This window comes from Lineus longissimus, chromosome 5 (genome assembly GCF_910592395.1).
Source record: "Lineus longissimus chromosome 5, tnLinLong1.2, whole genome shotgun sequence".
Classification (NCBI taxonomy): domain Eukaryota; kingdom Metazoa; phylum Nemertea; class Pilidiophora; order Heteronemertea; family Lineidae; genus Lineus; species Lineus longissimus.
Window position 1 is genome coordinate 11164625 of NC_088312.1, and position 9828 is coordinate 11174452.

Genomic DNA, 9828 nt, shown 5'->3' on the forward strand with positions numbered 1-9828 from the left:
GTTTGAATGGCCTGAGGCTCAATCACAAACAGACATCAGGAACTTGTTATAGGGTAAGAGACATCCTCAAAGATTGATGCTTGCTAATGACATCGTCAGATGGAAGGTTTTCTCAGGGATAAAATTAAGTCACGCCTTGATACAGGTTTTGGGTGGCCAGAAGTCCTCCCCAGGGCTGCCAGTTCTGGACATTTTGTCAGGACGTGGTTTACAGTACATGTAATTAGCTTGGTGTTGCAAGGGCTGAGGTCGTTTTATCCAATTCCAAACTTGCAGCGCAGATAGTGGTGAAGTCTGTATTATGCTCTTTGACTGTGTAGAAATGGTCCTTGGGAAAGTTGGATGTGACACTGTTGTTGGTATTGGAGAGGCGACCTGGGTTCGAACCATTGTTTGATTCGCCTGAGGGACACAATCGGACAACTTGGAAAGACACTAGTGTTAGGGAATTTCCCCAGACCACACGTGCAATAAGTCCATGCCTTTGATCGGTCACCACAACCAGATTTACAACTTTGAGTCACCTGCTGCAGTCGTGGCATAATGACATAATACGGATGAAACCCAAAATTGTGATAACTGGTTGACAATGGGTGATATGAATAAAGACTAGCAAATGCTTTTATCTAAAACTTCATGTACATATATACACTAGGCCTTTCCGTACAAAATTGAAGTAAAAGCATTTGCTAGTCTTTATTCATATCACCCATTGAGTCACAATTGTCTTTATAGATGACAGCATTTCTTTCATGTTGTGAGCTGTAATTGGCTGTAACTTAACAAGAGAACCAAAATATGTTGCAAGTGTGTCACGACTGTCTTCACTCATGACAGCATTATTTCAATTGTGACTTGTCCTTGACTGTTAATAATAATGTCCGATTTGAGAGAAGTGCTGTCATCATTGAAGACAGTTTTGACACAATTTCACCATGTTCTTTTTGTCCTTGGTTCTCCAGTCTAGTCAGTAACAGGCAAGGACAAGTCACAACTCGAAAGAAATGCTTTCATGAGTGAAGACAGCCACATTCAGTCACCAAGGAAATCAGATGCTCATGGAGCTGAGACCCCACCTCTTTGTCCAGGACAAGTCTAGTCAGTTACAGGCAAGGACAAGTCACAACTTGAAAGAAATGATGTCATGAGTGAAGACAGCCACATTCAGTCACCAAGGAAATCAGATGCTCATGGAGTTGAGACCCCACCTCTTTGTCCAGGAGGACAAGTCTAGTCAGTTACAGGCAAGGACAAGTCACAACTTGAAAGAAATGCTATCATGAGTAAAGACAGCCACATTCAGTCACCAAGGAAATCAGATGCTCATGGAGCTGAGACCCCACCTCTTTGTCCAGGACAAGTCTAGTCAGTTACAGGCAAGGACAAGTCACAACTTGAAAGAAATGCTATCATGAGTGAAGCCAGCCACATTCAGTCACCAAGGAAATCAGATGCTCATGGAGCTGAGACCCCACCTCTTTGTTCAGGACAAGTCTAGTCAGTTACAGGCAAGGACAAGTCACAACTTGAAAGAAATGATGTCATGAGTGAAGACAGCCACATTCAGTCACCAAGGAAATCAGATGCTCATGGAGTTTAGACCCTACCGCTTTGTCAAGGAGGACATCAAGTAGATAATATCTGTATTTCTTCTTACAAAGGAGATGCAATACCATGATTTCTTGCAAGCACCAAGGTCACTCTGGTCAAGGGTGGAGCCTTGCAGGAAATACCGCAGTAAAGAAAAATAAGCAAGTGGACTACAGCACTACTGTGAGGCTATGGATTAGGCCAATAGCAAGCATTGGCTCACTTTGAATTATCAAGGCCTCCCATCGCAACTGCCTCTGGTCTTCATCCCTCCATGGAATGCACAGACTGGCATCGCGACTGGAGGCCTTGGTCAAGATGTCAAGTCACGACCAATGGGTTGTGCAACTGATTCAAGGCAGGAACTTTCATAACAATAAACAACTTAATGCACAAATTTTTGTTTTCTATAATTTCTATTGTAGAACAAATATTAGATGTATATACAGCAAATTTATGCAATACCAGAAACTGGGCATCAACTTACACAAGAGAAACCTAGCACACATGATTCGTTTGATCGGCCCATACAAATCAACAAATACGCCCAAGTGAAAAGTACAAATACAGTTTCAAGTTTAACAGAAATAATTACCAGGTGGTCAGTGTCCCGACTTCTAGAAAAATATGCGTGCACATTGTTTTTGACATCAAGATCATCAGCACATCAGAAGACAGATAAATTGCATAGGAATTATGAAATGGCTATTAAGTTCAATGACACAGGACTAGTCATTGTCTATTTACATAAATAATAGCCTATTCACAAAATATCACCTATTTTGTTAAAGGCATAGCACAGCGCAATCTGCAAATTATTCTAAGTTGACTACACAAGATGAAGCCCCTTTGATTAATAGTAATACAAGGGGTTGGTATATTATGACCGGAATATTTTGATTATAGAATCAATTGGTGGATATTCGAAATCCAGCACCGCACTCAAGTCCAACATTCGTACATTAGTGCCCAGGGAAGAGCACAACATCCAAACACACAAGCCATGATGAATTAGTCTGGCATTACACACAGGCAGTTTAGAGTACGTTTTCTTGGATACACATTTAAGCAAGTGACTACCAACTTAGGATTCCCCAAAGGGAATGTGCGACAGTGACTAACAATTCAATCACGTGAACAAAACTAACAATCAGATACTTTGCCATGTTGACAGAAGTCAAGTCTGTGCAATGTGCCTCACTGCGTACAAAAATATCGAGTTAGAACTCCATAAACTGGGGTAATCACAGAGACGTTCACTTTGCAATCAGAAGCTCTCCAAGACCTATTATTTACAACACCCAATGTCAAGGTCCTATTGCTCCAGTGAAGATCCATTCTCGTTATCGAGAGCACAGGTCTAGAAACTGAATCCAGTTGAAGGAACCTGCTGGGCCGTCATCTGGAAATTGCCACCCTGGTCGACGGTGGGGGCCACCTCTTTTTCTTCGTCATCCTAAAGAACAATGCAAAATCAGGATTATTAATGTGAAGCAGAAAGCAGACGGTAAGGCTAGAAGGGATTTTCTCCAAATTCCCTCCATACCAAGAAGACAAATGAATTGTTTTTTCATTGTAACAGACGGTTTTAAAGTCTATTTGAAGCATGATAACTTGGACCCACTTCTCCACTGACAGTCAAGTCCTTTTCCAGTTTTACAAGGCTTCCAGAATATGAATTATTTCATCAAGAATTTGAACCTGATTTCTTTACTTAGTTAGAACAATCTACGAATCTATTGAAAGGGTTGTCAATTTTAAGGAGTCTATGGTTGGGGAATTGAACAAATCGAGGGCATAGATAATAGATCTCCCACATTAGTTTGGTATGAACCTTGTTACTGTTCAACGGACAATCCTTCTCTAGCTAAAATGTTTGAGAAAAGCTTACCCCTTCTTCAGAGAAGTACTTTGTGACCAGTTCAAATGCAGCTTGATAGACGTGGGGATTCTCATGATTCTGTAGCTCGTCAATGATGTCGAGGCCACCAGCTTCTTCAATCATCAAGGCAAGGGCACTGGTCTCTTGTTCTCCTCGGGACTCGGCAGCCTATAACAACAACGAAAAGCTTCAGCATTTTTGAAATTATGTACTTTAACCCTTAAAAAGCCAAGATAATAATACGGCCATCTCCCCCACCGCCAAATTAATAATGATAATTTTCTCTAAGACAATCAGAAATTTCGATCTCAAAACACACCAAAAAGTTCTGCACCATTGTATAGCAAATACACTGTGTAATAGCGGTCCCACACGCAAACAACACGCATCAATTTGTGATAGTGTTGCCGTATGGTGTTAGAACTGGGCATGGTGAAAATTCGATGATCGTCGAAGTTCGCGCCTTGGCCAAGATTCGACGATCGTCGCAGTTGGCCCTTTAAGGGTTAACTGTCTCATAGCTACTTTAAAACACTTGTTTCTTCACCATGATGATTCTTTGCATAAGGCCTACTAAGATTTGTTTCAGTCAAGGGGATGAATTCACCAGAGCGAGTTGCTTTGGCTTTAAACCACTCAAACTCATCAAAGGTACAGGTACACTGCAACATTCCGAAAATTGTCTCTGAAGGTGTCACAGTTGATATCAGGTCCAATGCAAGTGACAAGACTTGGGATAGATAACTGAAAGCGCCAAATACTAAATAGAGCGAACGTCCTTGAAATCTCGCCAAAGCAAATTCTCACCTTCATCAAGTTATCAATAGACTGGAGCAGATGGAGGATAAGTTTCGAGTCCTTTGATTTCAACAGAGAACAGAACGGCCCAAGAACACCACAGTTTACCATGTAGATCATCTGCTCAACAGTGCCGCCAGACGTCAAGTTGCTGACGATCCACGCTGCTTCTTTCTGAGTTTTGAATTCTCCCTGGAAGCGGAAACCGATTTGTACTTAGTACTGATTCCCTGTACTCAAAATGGATTATCATGCGATCTTGCTTTAAAAGTGCTGTTCAAAGCAAAGAGCTGTTCACAGAGAGAAAGTCCTTAGAATTTCATATCGTATTCAAGTTCGCCAATGGTTTGGGTTTGTGCATTAATGATGCCACGGAGATGAACAACATACATGTACCAGACCTGAATCTCTATTTTTGAGCAAATATCAACTAATCAAATGCAATCCTCTCAAGTTCTACTGTTCAATGCCTCTGGCCAGTGTCACCCCAATTCAACGCACCCAACAGACCCACAGAATCCAAACTTACCTTTTTGAGACACTCCACGACAGGTTCTAGAATATTTGCTTCGAGAACCGCCTGGATCTGAGTGGCACTGCCAGCGGTGATGTTGGAGACCGCCCAGGCAGCTTCTTTCTGTATGTTGTTCTTCGAGTGCTTCAGCAATCGTGCAAAGGCTGGCAGAGCGTTACATTCAACCACACACTGTAACAGAGGATACAAGAGTAAAAATTGATAGCCATCAATGACACAACTTCAGCATGTATTCTACAACTTCTCGATAAGGACAAGCTACAGATACAAAGTATCAAGGACTGACACAAATGTATGCAGCTGTCCTCACGCAGGAAACATGCACCACCACTTTTCTCGCTCTATTATTTATTTAATAAGTCAACTAAGAGAGAAAACTGTCCCAGAATGTTTTGTGTTAACTGAAAATGTGATACAACCATCAACTGGATCAATTTGTAATCACCCAGGATATGTCGTCATTAGCACTTTCACTACTGCAGGTTTTTGGCATTGTACTGTACCCCTGGCCTGAACCCAGTATGGACCGGGCGACCTGGATCCCAACTCGGCTTTGGAAAGTTTCATTGTAAAATAGCTAGCATTACCAAATCTTAGGGACGAGGTCTGCATTGGATTTAGTGCAGTGCTGCCATCTCTTTTTCTCGTGTGTAACCAAGCAAAAACTTATAGGGACTGTGGTGAACAACGGATTACTGCGGGGGCAGTAGTATGCAGTGTGTAGACGCGGTATATGCCGGGTGTGGTAACGAAAGCGTTAGACACTGCACCAAAGGTTTAATAATTTGAAGTGTGATCATATATACCTGTGTTTGTGAGTCATCTCCAGTGACAACATTACCAACAGCTCGTAGAGCAGGCGTCAAGACAGACACCTCGTCACTGAACAGCAGCTCAACTAATCTTGGAACAACACCTAGAAAACAATTTGCAGTTTAAACGATTGAGTAAAAGGACAACAACATCACATCCAAAGCTGAAAACACACGCTGGCTTGAGTGCCAAGTTTCTTCATTTTTAAAGGTTGGCTACATGCACTATCATATATCTCCTTCGTAGATTCAGTCAAGCAGCATAGTGGACAGAAACTAGAGCTGCCTCTAATTCTGTGTCTAATGAAACAATATTGCAAAATACATCTACAGTGGAACCTCCCTTAGCGGACACCTCTCTATTAAGGACACCAGTTTTGGTCCCAAATTCATTGTTTCCATTCAATTTCACCTATCTTATTAGGCCACCTCTCTATTAAGGACAGCACTTGTCAGTCCCGAGGGTGTCCTTAATAGAGAGGTTCCACTGTACGCCTGTATGGTGAACAATGCCTGTGCCTCACAACTCAGGAGTATCCTTCTTACCATAGTTGATAACTTCTTGTATCTTGTCATTAGTGCCGTCTGTGAGGTAGGATAAGGCCCAGCAGGCATCTGCCAACACCTCCTTGTCAGTGTGCTTGATGAGTTCTGCTAGAGCTGGAAGACACTTCTTCACAGTGTCAAATGATGGTGCAGGATTCTTGTTACGGCATAGATTAGAAAGTGTCCAGGTGACATTTCGTAAGAAGGCAGCCTAGAAAATAAAACATTCGAGCGAGTTGAATACTGAACAATCTCATTCAAACCTTTTCAAATACTCTATCATAATAGCCATCCACTAAATCAGACAATCTCGTAATTCTATGATTTCTGAATGTCTTAAAATATTATTTGGCAACCCTACAACAAATTCGTTGAATGCTAAGGGCAGTCTCACATCTGTAAACTTACAGGTATATTTCTCTCTGGTTTTGTGAGGTTGATAAGTGGGACAATGATCCCTTCGTTTATGACAAGATCTCTGAGATCAGGACCATCACCTTGAAATAAAAGTTTTTTTAGAATGAGTTCTAATTACAATTTATAGGAAAAGATCACAATCGGTGTAAAGTAAAAGCCACAATACATATCATGTGTATCATGACAGCAAATGGACATCTATTCTGCAGTCAATAAGTCGGAGAATTTTTGAGCACCAAGTGAGAGTTTTACTAGTTGCCTTTGTGAAGGGAAAATCCAGGACACTAAGGCAATGAGGGAGGACACGAAGCATTTAGGAACGCATTTGCCGCCATGAATTCTCAGCCGTGGAAGGCCTGTCAGCATGCTTACTCTCCACAACACTCAATTAGGATTTTTGCACTTTGACTCACCAGCAATGTTTCCTAAAGCCCAAACAGCCTGCTCACAAACATTTGGTGAATTGCTTGAAAGCAGTCTAATGAAGGGTCCCACAGCGTTGTATTTCACAACCAACCTCGTCTGCGCCGATGTTCCAGAAGCAATGTTCGTCAAGGCCCAGGCTGCTTCAAACTGCAACTCAGATCTAGAATAAAAGAATGTTGTTCGAGATTGAAACAGAATGAATCCACCAGATATGGAGGTCAAAATTAGCTTAATAAATTTTTTTACCCTCTTGTCTTAAGTCCAAGGGCAAGGGAAGCTCAAAGATATTTCGGGAGGAGTTTTTTTTAATCGTTTCTCTTTGACTCCTGTCGTTCACTCCAGCTGTCACCTAGGGTCCCAGTTCAAGCATGCGCTCCAATATCTTTTGAAGGTTTGTCATCAACCGACTACTGGTCTCCGTGAACTTTCTTCAACGTACCTGTCTTCTGCAGCCAAGAACGCAACAAGACGGGGTACAACTCCCAGTCGAGTCACATCATCAATAGGCGGAGTCATTTCCTTGGACAACATTTTCCTGACAGCTTGGGTGCAGTAGAACTGGGCGTGGCTGTCATCACCAAGGATGCCCTCTGCAATTTTGTCCAAGGAAGGGAGAGGGGTGGCCTGAAAACAAAAGAATTACATATGAATGTAAGGAGAGTCGGATTGACAATGCAGCCTGGTTTGCACAAGAACACAGATTTCTGCCAAGGGAAATGACTCCGTCTTAAGGAAGGCTGAGCTTCTGAAGAACACCACTGATAGTGTCAGTGTGTCGTAAGCACAAAACGTACAGGTCGTATATGCAGCTTCTCACAAACAATGTTTCCTCGCTCTCTCAGAATCAGACTGAGAATGAGCATGGCATGACAAATGCCACAAGGTGTAGTAGCAAGTTACCATTGACTAAAGTTTAATAGCACATGAAGTCAATTTCAAACGTCAACAATATGAATTTTGCTTCAAATGTAGTTTGTTTGCAGGGCTTGAGGAAAGGGAAGATTTCCAAAAAACAGACAATGCACTTTTAAAAGATCTTACATTAGCATTCTTTTCTTGCAAGGGACTGACAACTTCAATTGGTCCAATGTTTCTTCTCTTTTCAAGTTGATCATTCTTCTTGGCCCTTCGCAATTCAACGGAGACTTCATTTCGACGTCTTCGGAGATCCTATCAACAATGTCAACAATAATAAAAGTCCGATATCAAGCGAAGAATTGATAATTTCATGTTGCGTTAACATTATTATTAACAAAAAGATGATGTTTTCAAGGTATTTCTTTATTGGTAAGCTTTGAAAAACTAGCTTCTCAGTCAGAGAACCATTTCATTATTTTTATCTGTCAGCTGGCATATAATATTAGAATAACTTTGGCGCTGAGTCTAATTAAATCGAGACTCTTTTTCAGTCTTTGCTTGATAGGCAAGGGGAGTGATATTGATAAGTTGCGCCATCCAAGATATTCAAAAGGGACTGAGTGAAACTGCCATCTTTACCTCAGAATCTCTTCCCTTATTCTTGTAGTTCTTCAGACGACTGTTTTCTGCACCAGCACCAGACATGATGTATTTTTTGGGATGAGTCAGTGGTCACTTTAGAAAAAACGTTCCAAGTTCCTTTCAGGCTGATGTTGAACTGAAGTTAAAAATGTTTTGTCTTTGATTCGAACACGGTCATCCCAACATATCAGGCCCTTTCACTTGATACATACTTACTCCAAGAAACATATGTAGAGAAGAGTCATGCATGATGTAGACCCTTTTTGCAAGAGGATGGAACATTGCGCAACCATTTTAATTACGTAGTGACAATTTGCCTCCCCTTCTTATTTTCAACCACTTGTAAATTTAAAACATGACGTATCGTATACATGAACAAGGAAGTTTATTCAACCAAGGCCACTGAATCAAGGGGTCAGTAAGGGGTTAAAAGAAAAATGTCCATGAATGAATAAGGAAGAAGAAAGAAGAGAAGGAGCCATACACTCATCATCATCATTTAGGCGTTGTGGCTTGTAGCCCAGAAATTGGGCCTTTGCCTCAACGATTCATCCACTCCTCACTCATAGTCACAGACTCACACTGCCACTGGTTCTAGATTTTAATTAGTGAAGACAACGATGAAAGAATGATAAAATGGCTTCACTTCGGTCTTTTCAGATGCCAAGTAAAAATCCTTGGCCATGCATGGCTTCCCACGAGACCAGGCCATGCCAGCCATGCATATGCAGGGTATCGATGCATGCAAATTTGATATGAATTGAGGATCACAAAAAACACAAAATCTTACATAAAATAATGGAAATGCGGGAATTCATCATCAAGCCAAAATTACCTGAATCAATGATGTTTAAAATGGGATAAAATCAAGGGCAAATATATGCTTAGTTCGATGGAAAATAACGATCAGAAGAGGCCAGATCCCTCCCAATTTCAATGCACCGCAAGTTTTGAATTTTGAACAATGTGGAAAATTAAAGGTATTGAAACGACGCTTCTGATTGGCTATCACTTTAGACGAACCTGCCCTCGCACGGTAATACTATGCACTAATTTGAGCACATGACATCAGATGGTATTGAACAAATTATATTGAAATGAAATAAAGTTTTCCTCTCAACATGGCAAAAGCCAACCAATAAATCAATAAACAGATGCTAGTAGATGAATTGATTAACTAAATAGCAGAAACATACACTGATAAAAAGTCTAAAGTATGTGACATCAAATACCATGAAATAATCAATCAGAATATTAATATTCTTTACGAATTCTTTGATATCATGCATAAAGGTAACCGGTGATATCTACTGTCTATTATT

At 41.0% G+C, this 9828-nt stretch overlaps 1 protein-coding gene across 1 annotated transcript; it reads right to left on the reverse strand.

Annotated features, from left to right (window-relative positions):
- Positions 1-2005: 2005 nt before the first annotated feature.
- LOC135487613 (importin subunit alpha-1-like) lies at positions 2006-9453 on the reverse strand. The gene is made up of 12 exons (XM_064771570.1): positions 9342-9453; positions 8504-8642; positions 8048-8176; positions 7446-7630; positions 6994-7166; positions 6572-6660; positions 6164-6374; positions 5612-5721; positions 4800-4976; positions 4280-4462; positions 3482-3640; positions 2006-3046 (listed from the first exon to the last, which is right to left on the reverse strand). Exons 2-12 carry the CDS (start codon positions 8567-8569, stop codon positions 2951-2953), a joined length of 1578 nt encoding a protein of 525 aa, XP_064627640.1. The 5' UTR covers positions 8570-8642; positions 9342-9453; the 3' UTR covers positions 2006-2950.
- Positions 9454-9828: the final 375 nt, after the last annotated feature.